Raw genomic sequence first — 20,828 nt, 5'->3', positions numbered from 1 at the left:
TTTTTTTTTTTGGTCAATTAAATTTTATAACAGTGGTGATATTTTCTTTCTAAGTGCAAATGTTTTCTAAAAAACAAAAGCCACTGGTGGGCACATGTCATTATTATACATCTGTCAAAATTCATCGAATGTTCAACACCAAGAGTGTACCCTCGAGTAAGTAAGTACCCCAAGGACTTTGGGTGGTAATGGCATGTCAGTGTAGGTTCATTAACGGTATCAAATGTACCACTGGGGTAGGGGCTGTTGACAGCAGAGGGGGTTGTGCATAGGGGCAGGGAGGATATTGGAAACTTCTGTACTCTCCATTCAAATGTGCCATCTAAAACTGCTCTAAAATAAAGTCCATTTCGTGGGGCGCCTGGGTGGCTCAGTGGGTTAAAGCCTCTGCCTTCGGCTCAGGTCATGATCCCAGGGCCCTGGGATCAAGCCCCGCATCGGGCTCTCTGCTCAGCAGGGAGCCTGCTTCCCTTCCTCTCTCTCTGCTTACTTGTGATCTGTCAGCTAAATAAAATAAAATCTTTAAAAAAAAAAAAGTCTATTTCTTAAAAAAGATGATACAAATGGAAAACAAGAACAAATGTCCTTCGGAACCATTTTTCCAAAGATGGTTTGTGTCAACCTTCTTAAAGGAAAAGAATATGCAACCAAATCCTTTCACAAATTCCATTTAAAAAAAATATCCAAATCATGGGACAATTCACTGTCCTTAGTAGCTGCTAGGGAACTGTTCTGAACGGACTGACACCAGCCGTTTCCTGGCATGCCGATTCAGGATGCTTCCTAGGAAACCATGTTTCTCTCTCTCACGTCCGACAGAGAATGGTTCTCTCTTTGCTTGTTAAAACCGACTTGATGAGTTTGGAGCTCCAAAGCAAATCTTTTCAACATTAGAATAAGACACAGGGCTGCACCAGGATTTTAGGGTCGCACTACTTACGCTGTGGCTGTGGATAAGGTGGTACCTGGGTGTGCATATGACCAGGAGATGTGGGAAGCTGAGCTGTGGCAGCATTTGGGTTGACATTTCCATGCATGATGAAACCTGGAGGTGGAGGATTTTCTCCCTAGGGAATGAGAGTGTGACACAAAGGAGGGTTACATTTGCATGTCATCCTTGCTAATCCTCTCTGTCTTGTTCCAATTTTAGTAAATGTGCTGCCAAAGCGAGCACAGGAGGATTACATTCGGAACCAAGAATCTTACCAGATGGACTTATAATCTCTGAAATGGAATTGTGTTTATTTTTCTAAAACAAACAAAAAAAAACTTCACTGTGTAAGAAACACTGCATTTTGTACATTCTATTTTCTTTAGAACATATTCTCTTAGCAACGCATTCTAAGTGGCTTAAAGATTTAAACAGGTCCAAAGTAATAAATGCAAAGAATGGCGACAGATGCTAATGACTTCATAAAATAGTGTTAGTGATATTCATAATAAGTCACCAAGATTTTCCATCTCTACTAAATGCCATCCACTACTCCACACTTTGGAAATATAAGCATAAATGCCCCAAGGGAACTTTCGCTTCTCTTCAATTTCCACAATGCTCAAAAAACAAAGAAGAAAGAAAAAAGAAAATCTTCAGTGCAATCAGATTTAAACCACTGTTAGAACTTCAGCTGATATGTTTCTAGCTGAGGTCAATTTAGAACCACAAAAGAAGGAGAGAGATAAGACAATAAACAAATTGTCCTAAGACTGCTTCTTGCACCCCAAAGCATTAAAAATGCAATAAGCAGGCAGACAGACGGGGGAGGAGAACTTAAGAGAAGGGGCGGTTAGAGAATATTTAACTATATATATCTGGGTGAGCAGGATTCTGCCCCAAGAGGAATAATGAAGGTGTACCTGTGTGTCAGAGGGAGAGGCTGCAGGTGGATGGCTGGGAAGGGCGGTAGGAGTTTTGTTACTCCAGCTAGTGACAGTAGGGGCAGTTCTAACCTGAATTGAACAAAGAAATACCAATCACAGAAAATAAAAAGTAAAAATGTTAAAACAAGAAAAAAAAAACCCCAAAAGGCATTAATAGCCAGATGCGAAGCAAAAAATCAGAGCAGCAAGATACTACATGTTAGTCAGGCACTACTTTCAAGGTAGCGGGGACTCTAAAAGAGAAACACACATTCACAACGAAAACAGGGGGAGGGAGGCAGGGGAAAAATCAATATGAAAACCTAAATCAAAGCATAAAAACAATGCCATTCAAGTGTCAAGAATAAGGGGAAAAGGCTAGTTTCTGTTAAGTAGGAAAGAAGACACTGGGGTGGGGGGAGAAAGGTAATTGAGTAAGAAAGTGATTCTGAAGCATTAATCATAGTCATGCTACTATTAGATCTATAAACATATTGCTATAAGCTCCCCTTTCTGGATTTTATTAGAGCCATAAAAAATCACATTAGTCCCGTATGAGGTTTAGAAACATACAATCAGAGTGTACTAGAGATCATCCAGCCTAATCCTCACCGTCTACCTCGGAAAAAGCCAACACTTCACTGAGAAATGAAGGGGCTTGCTGAGGTCCATAAAACTAGCTGGTGACATTGCTAGGACCGAATCGGGCCTCCTGATTCCCAGGCCAGTATTTGCTATACTACACCATGCTGCTTACCCTGGAGTCCTGAAGTTTTCAAAAAAATTTTTAAGCCATCAAAATCTTTTTGTCAAATAAACCTTCACAAAAACCCTTCATTCAGCGTAAGATAAGCTTTAATCAAGAAAATCGCTGCTTAATTTATTACCGAATTTGTTCTTCTTTTCTTAAAACATGAGACTGCTAGGTCAAAGTACAATCAAAGTCTTCCAGTGTTTTTACATCTTACCAGAAAGACAGATAAACCCAATGACATAAAGAGTAAATACTCTCTTTTCCCAGTGTAAAGGGTGTCACACTTCAGTACCCTGAGAGAGAGTGTGACTGAACTAAAGGCGCTTGGGAGTTCCAGCACCAGGTCGGCCATTAACTAGCCACATAATGCTAAGAAATCCAAGTTTTAAGTCTTAAAACTCTTGTCTTGTCACTTGACCTCTCTGCCTCTCAGTTTTTCTAGCCACTGCCTGCTTGGTCCTATCTACGTCACAGACATTCTAAAACCACTTCAATCTCCACGAGCGGGAAACTTAATCTGTTTTGTTTACCAATATACCAACAGGTAGAATAAAGACAGGCACTCATAGTAAAGCTCTCAAAAAAATAATTGTCAAATAAAGGAAAAAACAAAACAGTTAAAATCAAATGTATTAATCAAAGGTACAACAGATAGGGCGCCTGGGTGGCTCAGCTGGTTCAGTGACTGCCTTTGGCTCAGGTCGTGATCCCGGAGTCCTGGGATCGAGTCCCACATCAGGTTCCCGGCTCCGCAGAGAGTCTGCTTCTCCCTCTCACTTTCTTCCCTCTCATGCTCTCTCTCTCAAATAAATAAATAAAATCTTTAAAAAAAAAGAATCTTTAATCATCGTAGTAATCCCTATGACCTACAACTTCATATACCTTCATTCTCTACTATCCAAGTTGTTCCCCCTACCCCAAAGTGTACTCTAGGGGCACCTGGGGGGCTCAGTCAGTTAAGCATCTGCCTTCAGCTCAGGTCATGATCCTGGGGTTCTGGGACTGAGCCCTGAATCAGACTCCCGGCTCAGCTGGGAGCCTGATTCTCCCTCTCTCTTCTCCCACTGGTGTTCGCTCGTGCTCTCTCACTCTCTCAAATAAATAAATAAAATCTTAAAAAAAAAGGAAGTGTACTCTGAATACTCTTTATGGGGCTGATGCAGAAGACACAGTAAACTTATAATAATGATTTAGAATAGAATACGCAAAAAAAGAGTACTTTTTCTAAGAATATTTTATAATATTAACCAAATCACCCCCCAAATTATTCCTACTACTTAACTTAGTTTTTTGGATGACTCAAACTGTAGCAGTTTCAAGAACACATGCACATGTGTAAGGGAAGTTTGAGTGATAAGAAACAAGAAGAAATCTCCTGAGAGAGCTTAAATTAATTTGTATCTAAAATATAATCCAGGGGCGCCTGGGTGGCTCAGTGGGTTAAGCCGCTGCCTTCGGCTCAGGTCATGATCTCAGGGTCCTGGGATCGAGTCCCGCATCGGGCTCTCTGCTCAGCAGGGAGCCTGCTTCCTTCTCTCTCTCTGCCTGCCTCTCAGTGTACTTGTAATTTCTCTCTGTCAAATAAATAAATAAAATCTTTTAAAAAATAAATAAATAAAATATAATCCATTTGCCCAGATTAAAGTGATCATTAAAAAAACAAAACAGGGGCGCCTGGGTGGCTCAGTGCGTTAAAGCCTCTGCCTTCAGCTCAGGTCATGATCTCAGGGTCCTGGGATGGAGCCCTGCATCGGGAGGGGAGACTGCTTCTCCCCCTCTCTCTGCCTGCCGCCCTGCCTGCTTGTGATCTCTCTCTGTCAAATAAGTAAGTAAAATCTTACTACAAATAAGTAAGTAAAATCTTAAAAAACAAAACTAAAAAACAGACCATAAATACCGCTTCCAAGAATATAAAAAGAAAAACTATTAAAATAATATGTTGTCTAGTTTTATCAGAGCAGATTAAGGTTTCTCATCCACTAAACTAAAACCACCAATTTGAACAGAAATACATGAATGTTCTACTTCATCAGGACCATATGACTCACATGCGGGTAATATTGCTGAGCTGGAACTCTTGGCATCTGTGTGTGGCCAGCCACTGGTCCAGGCCTGCCCTTGGGCAGCTGCTGCCTGTCATAAGGAGTTTTAGATGATTCCTGTCCTGGTATAGGCTGTCCTTGTGCTTTACAAAGTCTGTCACGAAGCTGCACAATATTTGGCTATAACAAGTAATGGAAGAAAACAAAGCCAGCTGTTAGAGTTCACCCAACTCTAGGACAGCATGCTGCTTTTCTTCAAGTAAGCTTGATTGGGCATGCATTCCTTGTTTATACGCTATTTCCTATATAATAGACCCTGGCACACGAGGGGAGTTTCCCATCATGGGACTCGGAAACTCAAGACTGATCCCAAAGGTCCAAGATATATAGTGTAACTTGTAATTTACCTGAGGCAGGGTCTGGAATCACACCCACCACGGAGAGTAAGATCAATGTCACTTACCATCTCTGCTCTTCTGTATTTTCTTGTAGTTGAGTAATCACAAATTATACAAGTGTTCAAAAAAACACAACTTTTTTCTTTATAGGGAAAAAGGCCCCCAGAAGAATCAACTGCTAAAGATGCTGATGGGAGAAAATGGTGATCTAAGAGGAAGACTAATAAAAAAGAGATGCTGGAAATAAGTTAAAAGAGTAAGATGTCAGGTGCCTGGGTGGCTCAGTGGGTTAAAGCCTCTCATTTGGCTCAGGCATGGTCTCAGGGTCCTGGGATCAAGCCCTGCATCGGGCTCTCTGCCCAGCAGGGAGCCTGCTTCCTCCTCTCTTGCTCTCTGCCTGCCTCTCTGCCTACTTGTGATCTCTGTCTGTCAAATAAATAAATAAAACATTAAAAAAAAAAAAAAGAGTAAGATGTCACACTCATAGTAGCTTACGCAGATCTATGATTATACAGATCTACAACAAGTGTGAGTTGACCATGTACATGTTCTGGGTATTGACAAGCAACAACAAAAAAGTAATGTTAAAATATTTCAGCATTAACTGATTATAATATTTTTCAAAATCATACATTTCTATCAATTCCTTAAAGGTTTAAAGCTGTCATTTAAACTTGAAGATATACTTTATTGCCTATCAGGGAGGAAAACCAGATACTATAATGATATCACAGTCTCAGAACATATTCCCCAGAAAATACTTAAGGGTCTACTGAGATACACAGAAGACAGCAACTTTGAAATTATTTATTTTTACATCATGTTCTTTAAAAACCCAAAGAAAACACAAAGAATAAGATATAGAAAATGTACAGTTATAAACGGTATTAAAAATAAGGAGTTTAATACTAAGCCTAGAAGATCTAAAGGTTTTAGATTAAGTTACTCTTAAAGGGTCTTACAACTTAATAACGGAGTCTTATTAAGTAAAAAGGCATAAAACTATTAGGCCAAAGTCATCATAAAGTCTATGTTTTCTATTCTACCTATATTCTCATAAACAGTTTAGAAAGATATGACATGTAAGTGTGTTCAAAACCAACTAGTCATACCTCCATAATTCTGGAACACAGATGTAAATATTTTTACTCAATGAAATTACTCAAGGAAATGTATTGATAATTCCATAGAACAGAAAAAATACTGAAAATATTTAACTAAAAAAAAATCCATTAAAAACAAAGTAAAGTTTATAATAAAAAGTACAGAAACAAAATTCTTTAAGGCTCAAGATTATGCTTTGTCAGACACACAATCCAGATCTAGAAACATCCTACTTGTGGAAAACTGCCCTCAAATCCCACCATAATTCCCACCCATGCTCCACTATTAACTTCAGATAGACCTCTTCCAGCTTCCACAGCCCTACGACCTCCATCACAGTATCTATCACTTTTGGAATCAGATGTTTACTGGTCTATATTCAGTTTGAATTTGGAACCCCCCCAGGAAAAGAATCCTAGCAATCATGTCCATCACTACACAGTCTCTTACTGAATTCCACTGCATTGAAAAAGCCCATTTTAATGGATACCAAATAAGGACACGAAATTAGAAATGTAATTGTGGTTTAGTACTTTAAAAATATACTTGTCCTGGGGCGCCTGAGTGGCTCAGCTGGTTAAGCATCTGACTCTTGATTTCAGCTCAAGTCATGATCTCAGGGGTATGGATTGGAGCCCCATGTCGGACTCCACGCTGGGCATGGAGGCTGCTAGGATTCTCTCTCTACCTCTCTCTATGCCTCCCCCTACCTGCCCCCCAAATCCCCAGAAAATATCAGACTGGAATGGTATAAAAAATGAACTTCGGGTGCCTGGGTGGCTCCGTGGGTTAAGCCGCTGCCTTTGGCTCGGGTCATGATCTCAGGGTCCTGGGATCCAGTCCCACATCAGACTCTCTGCTCAGCAGGGAGCCTGCTTCTCTCTCTCTCTCTCTGTCTGCCTCTCCATCTACTTGTGATCTCTCTCTGTCAAATAAATAAATAAAAGCTTAAATAAAAAAATTTAACTTCTTTGCTAATATCTGTCTGGGGTGGCATTTTAAAACCACAACCCCACATGTTTGGTTAAGTATTAAATATTTATAGCTTTTCAATACAGAAGATTCCTACTAAGAACCTTGAACAAAGAATCAGCATTTGGCTTAAGAAACAAAAAGTTGGGGGCGCCTGGGTGGCTCAGTGGGTTAAGCCTCTGCCTCCGGCTCAGGTCATGATCCCAGGGTACCGGGATCGAGCCCCGAGTCGGGCTCTCTGCTCCACAGGAAGCCTGCTTCCTCCTCTCTCTCTGCCTGCCTCTCTGCCTACTTGTGATCTCTGTCTGTCAAATAAATAAATAAAATCTTAAAAAAAAAAAAAAAGAAAAAGAAACAAAAAGTTGGTCCTTTCCCCATTGATTTTCCTTAAATACTACGCCCCTCAGCACAAAGGCATCTATCATACTACAAGAGTATCCTATCTCTCTGATACTGTCTGGTTACACCTTAAATGATCCTTGAATAACTGCAGTAACACTCACCTATAGTCAGATGATAGATATTCGACTGCTCTAAAACATTCTACCTAGCAGTATGTTCAGTCCTGAGTGCTACCTACTGGACTCACCTTATTCACACACTAAAAGAAGAGAAATGGTCAATTCTAATTACCTGGTTGGTGTTTTCAGGAAGAAAAGCCAAGGCTGCAGCAATGCTGCCTTGAGCTGCCAACAAATTGGCATACTGACTCATTTTCTCAGCCAAAAGAACTCCTACGGTATTGGTGTCCATGGCTTGGGTGAGCTGTACAGCTTTCCGCAGAATGACAACCTTCTCAATAAGATCCTGAATGAGAAAGAGAAGGGAGAGAGAAGGAGAACCAGACGAAGATGTTGGTAAAAGAAGCAGGAGACAAAGTTATAAAGGTTTCTAAAACCTACTAGAAGTACATCATGCTGCCCTCTTTCTTAAAAATGCTGTAACAGCTGACCATGATTTAGGTAAACTCAAAAAGTAAGGAGGAAGAAGGGCTCTTCTTTACAGATAAGGCCTAAGTTACCACCTTCTGCTAAATACCCTTAAGTGGCCAGATACTCGTCTAGTGAACTGAAGCAGGCAAATATCCAGAGTGAAAGCGACAGGCAGATACCCAAATGCAGATGCTGAGTTCCAGCAGGTAGAAAATGAACTCTGACTAAAGATACCGTACTAGTTACACTATAAAAACAGTACTGCTATGAGGCAACCTCCAATGAGCTTATACTCCAACCCAAAGTTTCTCACGTTGCTCTTCGATACCAATTATTTCAACAACAGGGAGCTTCAATTACAAAGCACAAGAATATCCTACTATCTGCCTTGCAAAGGTACACAGATCCAGAAGTACGAAGCAAGTGTGCTTTTTCTCTGAAGCACTTAGAAGGAAATTCTTGATTTCTTACCAGATTCTCAGTTTTAATAGAGTGATCTTTAAAGTAACAACTCTGTTGAGAAAATCTCTTTCCAGAGAGAAAAAGAAATATATTTGAATGAAATATTATGACACTCTGTTGATTACATGCTTGGAAAAAAGTATCTAAATATATAGTTATTCAGTGGCTGAGAAGAGTCCCCATATTTCTACTCCCCCTCTCGCCCAGCTTGTAGTGCTACACGGGATTCCACTTACACCTTATTTTCGTTTTCCCTTAACCACGAATATCTTAATCTATTCTCTATTGGTACTGGGGACGCCTCCCATTCCTGGCCCGCGCTGTTTCTTTCCTTGCCCAAGGCAGACAGGGTCAACAGAGGCAGGAAGAGAGAAGCAAGAGGAAAAAGTAAACTCTAGGGCTGCTTCCCCCCATTAACTACCCAATTATAACCTTGACTTCACAAACAGTTGTGACCCCATTTGACCTCTTCCATCATTTCATACTTTGCCCCTCCAAATACAGCTATGAAGACACATAAATTATCCAGCAAAAGAACTTCTAAAACATAGATAACAAGGGAAAGCCATGAACTTCTGGAACGAATCAATTTCTAGATAGAAGTAGGGTGAAAGACAGCACGAGAAAGGAAGCACCTTTGTTCAAAGATACTAACCTGAAGGGACAAAGGATTGCTTCCATCTTGAGCTTTAGTCCAACATGCAACCAGTTTCTCTACATTCCCTGCACAAATATAGCAGAGACATGCTTGAGTCTGCAGGAGACTGTCACCTTCACTTTCAAGCCTGGTTCCCAAAAGATCTAAAGATTAAGCAGAAAACAAAATGAGATTAGGCTCAGAACATTCTATATATGAAGTTGTAAGAAGACCAATAATATTTTCAGAAGTATGAATTAAACTTCACACAACCAATGACAGAAACAAAATCACTATTATGTAAATGCCCAGTAAATATTTATCAGTTAAAAGAATGGAAGTAGGGGTGCTTGGGTGGCTCAGTGGGTTAAGCCTCAGCCTTCAGCTCAGGTCATGATCTCAGGGTCCTGGGATCGAGTCTTGAGTCGGGCTCTCTGCTCAGCGGGGAGCCTCCTTCTCCCTCTCTCTGCCTGCCTTCCTACTTGTGATCTCTCTGTCAAATAAGCAAATAAAATCTTTTAAAAATTAAAAAAAAAAGGAAATGTGTGACTAACTGTACAAAATAAATGGCTTGACAAGATTCTATACCCAGCTATAGAATGAATTTCTATTAGTTATATTAAAAAATAATAAATGGGAACAATATTTGAACAGAAAAACCCTAAAGAACATTTAACTCCATTTCATCGCATCTCATGTTTGTGTAGATATAATACGGCACATTTAGAAGGAACATAAATGGTAGGTAGGACCACTATAAATTACTTATGGTAATAAAGTTAACACCTCATACTTCATATTCTCATAATGCTTTCAAGGTAGCAAGTCGTTGGTTTTTCTTATACCAGTGGCCTGAAACTTCTTTTCTTACAAATAAGGAGTATCATTCCTTAGCCACCAGTATAGTCATGGCCTTTAATGGTAATTTATAATTTCCATTCAAATGCTATAATTACTAATTTTATCAAGTTAACACTTTATTTATTTATTTTAAAAGATTTAATTTATTTGACAGAGAGAAAAAAGAGAGTGCAAGTAGGGGGAACAGCAGAGGGAGAGAGAGAAGCAGAGTCCCCACTGAGCAGGGAGCCTGATCTGGAGCTTGATCCCAGGACCCCAGGATGATGACCCAAGCAGAAGGCAGGCATTTCAACAACTGAGTCACCCAGGCGCTCCTACCAAGCTAATATTTATTAAGTGAAATCTGATTATATGCAATTTTACAAATAATAGACTAAGGCTTACAAAGTAATCCTTCCTACGTCATAGAGCTAATAAGTGGTGGAGGCAAGATTCCAAGCTTATTCTGCCTAAAACCAAAATCATTAAAAATAATGACTTGGTATGGAGAAATAATACAGTTAACAATTCTGAGATAAGCCTGCAAATGAGAATTTTATTGTTACCGAGTGATTAGCTGCTCTGCAAAAATCTCTAATACGATCTGTCAGTAATTTTATTTAAAATATGCTATGCCATATACCTGATATAGATATAAATATAAGGCTCATTTTCTTACCACAAAGCGTTGAAAATTCATCTGGTTTAGCATAAGTCAATACTGCAGCTAAAGCCTCTCTCCAATTTTTAAGGTCGCAAGACTCGACAATTTCTTTCCAGTTCTTCATCACCACTGCAGTAATTAGCTTAAGAAAGGAAAAAAAAGGGAGAATTAAAAGTCTTTGGTGTGTCAGTAAAAATGAACTCTGGCTAATCAATCATATCATTCAAAACTACTATTCAAAGTATTTCATGCAGAATAAAGCTGCAGCAAAGTGAAGTATATCCTTGAACCAAATGACATAAGATGGTTATTTTTTCTCAAAAAAAAAAAAAAATCAAACAAGCATATTTTATAAATAGGCAGGGAAGGAAAAGTAAAGGGTGCAATCAAAACTTTTAACAGTGGGGCGCCTGGGTGGCTCAGGGGGGTAAATCTCTGCCTTCGGCTCAGGTGGTGATCCCACGGTCTTAGGATTGAGCCCCACATCAGGCTCCCTGCTCAGCGGGGAGCCTGCTTCCCTTCCTCTCTCTCTGCCTACTTATGATCTCTGTCAAATAAATAGGTAAAATCTTTGAAAAAAAAAAAAAAACCTTTTAACAGGAAAACATGACCTGGTCTGATGGATCAGGAAAAATGTTCTGAGTACATGTGAGATATGAAGTCAGAATTAACTTCATCAAGAAGAAAAGAGGTCAGAAAACAGGAAGATGGCAGAGGAGGAGAAGGACCCTAAGCTTGTCCTATGAACACAACTAGATAACTATCCAATTATCCTAAATACCCCAGAAGTTAAAAATGAGTCAAGGAACACACACACACACAGATAGGAAATAAAATAACATATATAAACAATGGGGAGGAGAGGGAAAAAGAATGAGTTCAAACAAACTAACATCAACTTCACACTGTTATATGCAGAAGATGCTACAGACAGACCTAACAGCAACAACTGGTCAAAACCACTAATTAACATGCAAGGAATAAAGAGAAAGAAATCCAAATATATCATTGAAGAAAAAATCAGCAAAACGTGAAAAAGAGAAAAGAAAGGATCAGAGAAAAATCTCCAGGAACAACCACAAAACAAGCAATAAAATGGCAATAAGTACATACCTATCAATAATTACTTTGACTGTAAATGGACTAAACACCTTAATTAAAAGATACAGGGTGTCAGACTGGATTAAAAAACAAGACGCATCTATACAGTGCACACAAGAGACTCATTTTAGACCTAAAGATACATACAGATTGAAGTGGTGGTGGAGAAACATTTGTCACAAAAATGGACATCAAAGGAAAGCTGGAATAGCAATCCTTCTATTAGACCCGACTTCAAAACAAAGATTGTAAGGAGCGACAAAGGAGAGTACTACCTAATAATGAAGAGGCCAATCCAACAAGAAGATGTGACAATCATCAATATTTACGCACCACAATATGGGAGTACCTAAATATATGAAACAATTAATAAAACCATAAAAGAACTAATTGATAATAACACAAAAATAGAGGGGGACTTCAATGACCCACTCACATCAATGGGCAGGTCTAAACAGAAAATCTACAAGGAGACAACAGCTTGGAATGACACACTGGATCAGATGGCAGAGGAGCAGGAGGAGACTTAACAGATATATTCAGAACATTCCACCCTAAAACAGCAGAATACACATCCTTTTCAAGTGCACATGGAGCATTCTCCAGAAGAGGTCATATATTAATGAGGTCACAAAACAGGCCTCGACAAATTTAAAAAGAATGAAGTCATACTATGCACCTTTTCCAACCACAATGCCATTAAACGGTAAGTCAGCCACAAGAAAAAAATCTGGAAAGATCACAAATCCCAAATACAAGGCGGTTAAATAACATGCTACCAAACACCGAATGGGTCAACCAGGAAATGAAAAAATAAAACAAGTACGTGGAAACAAATGAAGATGGAAAACACAATGGTCCAAGACCTTTGGGATGCAGTGAAATGGTTCTAAGAGGGAAGTATATAGCAATACAGGCTTACCTCAAGAAGCAAGAAAAATCTCAAATAAGCAACCTAACTTTACACCTGAAGAAACTAGAAGAAGAAATGGAGCCTAAAGCCAGAAGGAAGGAAGGAAATAATAAAGATCAGAGCAGAAATCAATGATATAGAAACTTAAAAAAGCAATAGAACAGATCAATGAAAACAGGAGTTGGTTCTTTGAAAACATTAATAAAACTGATAAAACACGAGCCAGACTTATCAAAAAGAGAAAGGACCCAGATAAATAAAATTACAAATGAGAGAGACGAAGTAACAAACAACACCTCAGAAATACAAGCACTTATAAGAGAATATTATGAGAGGGGCGCCTGGGGGGCTCAGTGGTTAAGCCTCTGCCTTCGGCTAGGTCATGATCCCAGGGTCCTGGGATCGAGCCCTGCATCAAGCTCTCTCATCAGCAAGGATCCTGCTTCCCCATCTCTCTCTGCTTGCCTCTCTGCCTGCTTGTGATCTCTGTCAAGTAAATAAATAAAATCTTAAAAAAAAAAAAAAAAAGAAGAAGAATAGCAAACTGAATTGAACAATACATTAAAAAAGTCATTCATCACAGTCAAGTGGGATTTGTTCCTGGTTGCAAGGATGGCTCAATATTCACAAATCAATCAATGTGATATATCACATCAGTAAGAGAAAGGATAAGAAGCATTTGATCCTTTCCACAGATGCAGAAAAAAGCATTTGAAAAGGTACATCCATTCATGTTAAAAACCCTCAATAAAGTAGGTTTAGAGGTAACATTCCTCAGTAAAATAAAGGCCATATATATGAAAACTCACAAGTAATATCATCCAAAATGGGGAAAAACTAAAAGCCTTTCCTCTATGGTCAGGAACAAGACAGGGATGTCCACTCTCACCACTTTTATTCAATACAGTACTGGAAGTCCTAGCCTCAGCAATCAGACAACAAAAAGAAATAAAAGTCATCCAAATTGGCAAGGAAGAAATCAAACTTATACTATTTGCAGATGACATGATACTCTATGCAGAAAACCCAAAGACGGGGTGCCTGGGAGGCTCAGTGGGTTAAAGCTTCTGCCTTTGGCTTGGGTCATGATCCCAGGGTCCTGGGATTGAGCCGCACATCGGGATCTCTGCTCAGCGGGGAGCCTGCTTCCCACCTTCTCTCTGCCTACTTGTGATCTCTGTCAAATAAACAAATAAAATCTTAAAACAAAAAACAAAGATTCCACCAAATGCTAGAATTGATACAGGAATTTAGTAAAGCCACAGGATACAAAATCAATGTACAGAAATTGGTTGTACTTCGATACACCAATACTGAGGTACTAGAAAGAGAAATTAAGGAATCAATACCATTCACAACTACACCAAAAATAATACAATACATTTAAGAATAAACCTAACTATAGAGGTAAAAGACCTGTACTCTGAAAACTATAAAACACTGATGAAAGAAACTGAAGATGACAAAAAGAAATGGAGAGATATACTATTCTCATGGATTGGAAGAACAAATATTGTTAAAATGTCTACACCACCCAAAGCAATCCATACATTTAATGTAATCCTTATCAAAATACCAACAGCACTTCCACAGAGCTAGAACACTAATCCTAAAATTTGTATGGAACCACGAAAGACCCCAAAGAGCCAAAGCAGTCTTGAAAAGCAAAGCAAAGCTGAAAGTATCACAATTCCAGACTTCAAGGTATATCACAAAGCTATAGTCATCAAGATGTATGGTACTGGCATAAAAAGATATACAGATCAATAGAATAGAAAACCAGGAATGAACCTATAACTATATGGTCAACTAATCTTCAACAAAGCAGGGAAGAATATCCAATGGCAAAAACAAAAAGTCTTTTCCACAAATGGTGTTGGGAAAACTGGACAGCAAAATGCAAAATAATGAACCTGGGCCACTTTTTTACACCATACGCAAAAATAAATTCAATATGGATGAAAGACCTAAATATAAAGCAGGAAACCATAAAAATCCTAGAGGAGAACACAAGCTGTAACCCTTTTGACATAGACTGCAGCAACTTCTTTCTACATGTCTCCTGAGGCAAGAGATACAAAAGCAGAAATAATCTATTGCGACTCCATCAAAATAAAAACCTTCTGCACAGCGAAGGACAATCAACAAAACTAAAAGGCAACCTATGGAATAGGAGAAGATACTTGCAAATGACATATCTGATAAAGGGTTCGTACCCAAAATATATAAAGAACTGATATAGCTCAACAACTCCCCCAAAATAATCCAATTAAAAAATGGGCAGAACATATGAACAGACGTTTTCCCAAAGAAGACATCCAAATGGCCCACAGACACATGAAAAGATGCTCAACATCACTCATCACCAGGGAAATACAGATCAAAACCCACAGTGAGATCCCACCTCACACCAGTCAGAACGGCTAAAATCAACACAGGAAACAACAGGTGTTGGTGAGGATGTGGAGAAAGGGGAGCCCTCCACACTGTCTGCAGGAATGTCAGCTAGTGCAGCTACTCTGGAAACCAGCATGGAGGTTCCTGAGAAAGTTGGAAATAGGGTTACCCTCCAACCCAGCAATGGCACTACTGGGTATTTACCCAAAGATAACAAAAATACTGATTTGAAAGGAGAATGCACCATGACATTTTAGCAGCATTATCCACAACAGCCAAATCATGGAAAGAGCCCAACTGTCCACTGACCGATGGTGGGATAAAGAAAAGGAAGACTACACACACAACGGAAGACGACTCAGCCATTCAAAAGAATGAAATCTTGCCCGGTGCACGGATGGGGACGGAGCTGAGGAGTATTATGTTGTGTAGAGCAAGTCAGAGAAATACAAATACCGCAGGATTTCACTCATATGTGGAATTTAAGAAACAAAACCAATAAGCAAAGGGGAAGAAAAATGGGGGAGGTTCAAACCAAGAGACTCTTAACGACAGAGAACAAACTGCTGGTTACCAGAGGCAGGCAGATGGGAGGAATGGGCGAATGGGTGGTGGGGCTGATGAAGTGCACCAGGGGCTGCGTGGAAGCGCCGAGTCCCCCGAGACTGGTATCACATCGTATGCTAACTAACCAGAATTTATAGCAAACAAACAAACAAAAAAAGCAAAGAAAAAAACGACATTCCAGGGCAAGGGAACACAAGGTAAAAGGTCCCAAGGGAGAAAGGGGCACATAGGGTGTCTGAGGAAATGAAAGGTTGACAGTGTGGCTGAAAGAGGGAGGGACAGGAGATAAGGCAGCAGAGGCCGCAGCAACCAGTGCTGACGGCACTGAACACCAGGTGACTTTCACAGAAATACATCTAGCAACGTTGAGCAGGGGCTTGAAAATATTCAGACTCTCTGCACCAAAAATTCCTTCCCTAGGACTTACAGCCTCATTCAACAATTAGAAATCACAGAAAATCCCTTTGCACAACAAAGATGTTTATCTTTGTTATGTGAAACTGCCTAAACTAAGAGAAATAATATATCCTTATTAAAACACATTATAGAGCAATAAAAATTTTTTATAAGAATCTTTAATGAAATGGTAAACCATTTACAATGTAAGTGGCAATATCTACAAGCAAAAGTACACACATACACACATATGTGGTCCTGATCCTGTTTTTAAAAATTCTACAAATACATAGAAAGAGGTTCAAAGGATATATACCAATTTGATGGAAGAATCAGAATTTTAAAATTAACATTTCTATCTTTAAATTTTTCTATATTCCAACTTTTCTACAATAAAAAAATGAAAAGTACTTATCATTTAAAAAGTTACATACAGGATGGGAGGCTGGGGTACCAGGTGGTGGGTATTATAGAGGGCACGGATTGCATGGAGCACTGGGTGTGGTGAAAAAATAATGAATACTGTTATGCCGAAAATGAATAAAAAATAAATTAAAAAAAAAAGTTACATACACAAGTACAAAAAATAAAAACAGTAACAGTGCCAAACTATCAACAATAACTATTCCTGGTGCAAGGAACTATGAGTGGGTCTTTTGCTCTGGACTGTTTTCTGCATTTCAGTCATCTTTAGTAAGGCTGTATTGCTTTTATAATTAGGTAAGTGTTATAGTTTATCTATTTTTAAAATAACATACCCTGGTAATTTTGCTCTGTGATTTTGCGAAGTATTTTTTCTGCGTTTGAGCCAGGAGTTCTTGTCCACCTGCTATGGCCAGTATAATGGCATCGGCCATGCGGTTGTCATGTAAACAAAGGTCAACAGCGCTCTCAAAGTTACCCGTCAGCAAAGCCTGAGTAATTAAACCATCAATATCTGCAATGAGAAAATAATACACTCAAGTTAAATAAAGTTTTTGTTACAAGAGAAAATCCTACGTATGTCCGTTTTGGCATGCACACACAAAGGGAGAAAACAATGCTAATTTCTGAATATTACCAGTGGATTAATTTCTAACAAAAGTTTTTGAGGTCTATGGAAATATACTGAGATGCATGTAAGTAAAATCAGGTAAAATAACACATTTTTCAGATTGTTTACACGGGAATAATAGAGACTGTTACACAGTTCTTTTATCATATAGATGTCAGAACACATCACTAGCTCCAAGAGACCGATTACACACACTAAATAACTGAGTTCTTCTTTTCAACCCTCTACCACTTGGGATAAAACATTTGTAACCTAAACTTAGGGATTACTTGCTTTCAGATTGCTAAAAACCAAAGTGAAATAGGTACTTACTTACCCCCACTGATGGAGATGTTAAATGTTCCTCCTGCTGACGGTAGAAATTCAGACTCTTGTTTTCCCTCCTTAATGCACTGAAGAGACGGACAGGACAACAATTTAGCCAGAATGAAAGTGGAGTAATTTACTGCCAAACAAGATTTACACACAACTATTCACCTACTGGCTAGATGACATGCCGAGTTACTCCAGAAAAGTTCTCAGATCCAAGATTTTCCTAAGTATTAACTCCCATGATACAATCATAAATAAAATACAAGATTATCAGGAATAATGTTTAAAAAAAAGCCTTAAGGTATGTATCTACTACCGGCAGCTCAGAAATTACTGAAGAAGCTGTTTTCATAGACACTTCAAGTAAGAAAAGCTTGAGACATGCAGAATACATGTTTCTAATTTTACCATATTTAGACTTTAAATGAACCCTGATGCTATACATCTAAAATTTCCTCTGTGTCTCAAAATTTCTGTCCAATCATTAAGGTTAGTTATAAGGTCTTTTTATTTTAATTGAATCAGTCTTGAAAAAAAAAACCACCTGGTGCCCTTGTACAAATGCTATATAAAAGACTATATGGGAAAAAAAAAAGACTATATGAATATACTTAAATTCAATTGCAGATTTTGTATTCTCTTAAACTAGTCATACCTGCAATAGCAGGTTGGTGTGGTAAAAAGATACATAGTTCTGTTATAAACTTCTGAGACTACCCGTAAGATTGAATAAAAAGAAATTCTATATTTTCTTTCTTTAGAAAAAAGGAAACATAAGGAAGGCATATTGCTGGCAAATAGTTTAAATGCTTTCTATGTATAAAAATTCATAAGAAGACAAAATTAAAATTTATCAGAGATTATAGAGAAATTTTTAAAGAAAAACATATCTGCAGTTCATGATTCCAGGGTTCTGGGATGGAGCCCCGCATCGGGCTCTCTGCTCAGCAGGGAGCTTGCTTCCCTTCCTCTCTCTCTGCCTGCCTCTCTGCCTAGTTGTGATCTCTGTCAAACAAATAAATAAAATCTTAAAAAAAAAAAAAAAAGAAAAGAAAAACATAGCTGTAGGGCACAAGATAAAATACCTATCTTCTCTGCTCATGTTACCTACACATGTGAATATAAATGCCTAGCATGCGAAGTCTGGGGCATTTTTGGATTGGGGAATTTTAGTACAGGGCACAGAGTAGCATCATCTGTAAATAATGTTTAATGAGCTAATACTATTACAGGGGAATAACCATAACCTTAATTCTTTCCCTAAAGAGAAGCATTCTAGAATTTTAAAGCTTAAATAAAAAAATTTTAGAGCTGAAGTTATTCACATTAAATTCACAATGAATAAATCAGACACTGATCTGATTATATTCACTAACTTACTAAAAAAACCTTTTCTTTTTTTTTTTATTAACCAGTTTTTAAAATTTGTCTTTGAAGAAACAATTAATAAACCCTTATTCATGGACTTCTGAAAAACAAGGCTGAGAAAATGGGTTATTACATGCCGAGCATTTTCAATGTATAAACTACTGTGTCTCATAAATAAATAGCATCATCAAGGTAAACAGAATTTTATTCTAAAATACTCTGAAAGTACACACTGGTGACTACCGTTTTGTTAAGTACATACTATTCTGCTATTAATTTGTAAGTGTATTTCCAAATGGTCCTCTACTTGATAATACATAGTTAGTCTAATTGTACATAGATGAAAGTACATTCCTTGAATGCATCCCACAATTCTGTATGGGTATTACCACAATTGGTTCAAATTTTTATAAAGATTTTACTCATATTCTTTATTCTCAGGTTAAATAAACATTAGATCTACTTCCATGGGAAGTGTTTTTTAATAATTATCTTGTGAAAATCTAAATTTACTGATGAATTATTCTTATAACTTAGTTAAGGATTGTAAGAAACATTCCATAGTCAGGCTATCTCCATTATCAGAAAGAAGGAACGAGTCAAAGATGAGATGAGAAACAAGAACTTGTTAATTAATTTTCCAAGAAATATAATTAGGAAGCAAGGAAAGTACAGAATTATTTAGTAATGGTTAAAAAAACCCCAGAAAAACAAAAGGAAGAAAAAATCAATGATACAACTCTGTGCTCAAGGACTCTTTTTAACTGTCATAAAAATTGTCAACGACAACTTGTGTCACATTTCTCATGACAATCAGTAAATCGTGAGAGTTTATTTAGTGAAAAATTCTATACCTGGATTCAAAGTTCAAGACTAATTTAGAAATCTCTGCCACTGCTAGCAGGCTGTAAATACAAGGTGTCAAGAAAAAACATCAGCTTTCCATGCAATGTACGTGGATTTCTGAGCAAGATCTCTTTTCATTCTCACGCGCTGATATCCATCTGACCAAATTAGGTCAATCTCATGTCAACTGTTAATTTTAAATCATATACTCCAGAAGCTAGGTGAAAGAACTAAAGATTTCACAGACAATCCTTCTCCCAAACAAGTAAATAGACTCCTACCCCCAAAATCTCTAAGAAAACAATATATTCTAAATTCATTTTGGAACAGTAGTTAAGCAAATTTTCCACATTTCCATGTGAGATAAACCAGCATCACATACTTTCCCAGTGTAATGAGAAATGAAAGAAATCAGTACCTCTCCCAAGAGCTGCTCTCCGGCAGCAGGGCTCTCCTCCCCATCACTCTGTGCTACTTGGTCAGAGTCTTTAAGAGCCTTTGGTACACAAAACAATTACAAGGGAAGTTGAAGAATGTAGCATTAAAAGAATATTAGTGACTAAGACAGACAAAAGACCCAACCAACAACATTCAGAGCTAGTTTCATTATAAGAAGCAACACTAGGTATACTGACGTAAGAAATACTATTAGAGGAAAAGCAAAGAACCGTTACTACTAAGACCTTTCCTTTTTTCCTATTAAATGTCCCCCAGGAACAAAGACCTTAACTTAAATATCTGAGCAGTCACTGATATTGTTTTTCCTCTTTTGCAAAATTCAAGTATCCTCAAGAGAAAGGAATACTCTCTACCAGCTAAACTTACCTTATTTTAAAATGAGAATTCACTTATTAAACTACCTACAATCAGTATTTATTTTTACACCATAAAGCAATAAAACAGACACATATCTGAAATTGCATTTCCTTCTGTGTTATGACCTAAGACAAATTTTTGGAAGTAGCTATTTTTAAAGGCCTTCTTACCGCATTCGGTCCGTCCACTTTGCTCAAGGCCACAGCGATCTGAAATGAAAACAGCAACTTGCCTGCTATACGGAACTCTGTTCAAGGCCCAGAGCACATGCCACCTCCTTCTCCCTCTTCACCGGCAAAAACCCACCAAAGTTCAGATTGGGAGCGTGTGTTTACGGAAAGTAGAGAATCTGCTATTCCACCCAAGCCTAAGCTCAAAGTAAGCATGTTTTCTTCT

General features: G+C 38.2%; 1 protein-coding gene across 50 annotated transcripts in view; it reads right to left on the bottom strand.

Moving 5' to 3' along the window:
• Positions 1-20,828, bottom strand: part of SEC31A (SEC31 homolog A, COPII coat complex component) — an 81,307-nt gene that overhangs the window by 26,476 nt on the left and 34,003 nt on the right. For 15 of the 50 annotated variants that reach the window (XM_082726429.1, XM_082726422.1, XM_082726450.1 and 12 more), the window contains 9 exons: positions 20,603-20,641; positions 20,035-20,112; positions 17,407-17,482; positions 16,795-16,973; positions 10,678-10,804; positions 9,177-9,322; positions 7,761-7,934; positions 4,660-4,833; positions 941-1,067 (listed from right to left, as the gene is read on the bottom strand). In XM_082726429.1, the coding sequence (XP_082582555.1) occupies positions 941-1,067; positions 4,660-4,833; positions 7,761-7,934; positions 9,177-9,322; positions 10,678-10,804; positions 16,795-16,973; positions 17,407-17,482; positions 20,035-20,112; positions 20,603-20,641 (1,120 nt within the window). Of the gene's footprint in view, positions 1-940; positions 1,068-1,854; positions 1,948-4,659; positions 4,834-7,760; positions 7,935-9,176; positions 9,323-10,677; positions 10,805-16,794; positions 16,974-17,406; positions 17,483-20,034; positions 20,113-20,602; positions 20,642-20,828 lie in introns of all 50 variants that reach the window. The other 35 variants (XM_082726458.1, XM_082726443.1, XM_082726421.1 and 32 more) reach the window with 5 other exon arrangements.

Source organism: Mustela nivalis, assembly GCF_964662115.1.
Source record: "Mustela nivalis genome assembly, chromosome: 4".
Classification (NCBI taxonomy): Eukaryota; Metazoa; Chordata; class Mammalia; order Carnivora; family Mustelidae; genus Mustela; species Mustela nivalis.
The sequence above is the reverse complement of the archived record's forward strand: the minus strand, read 5'-3'. Positions and strand labels throughout refer to the sequence as shown.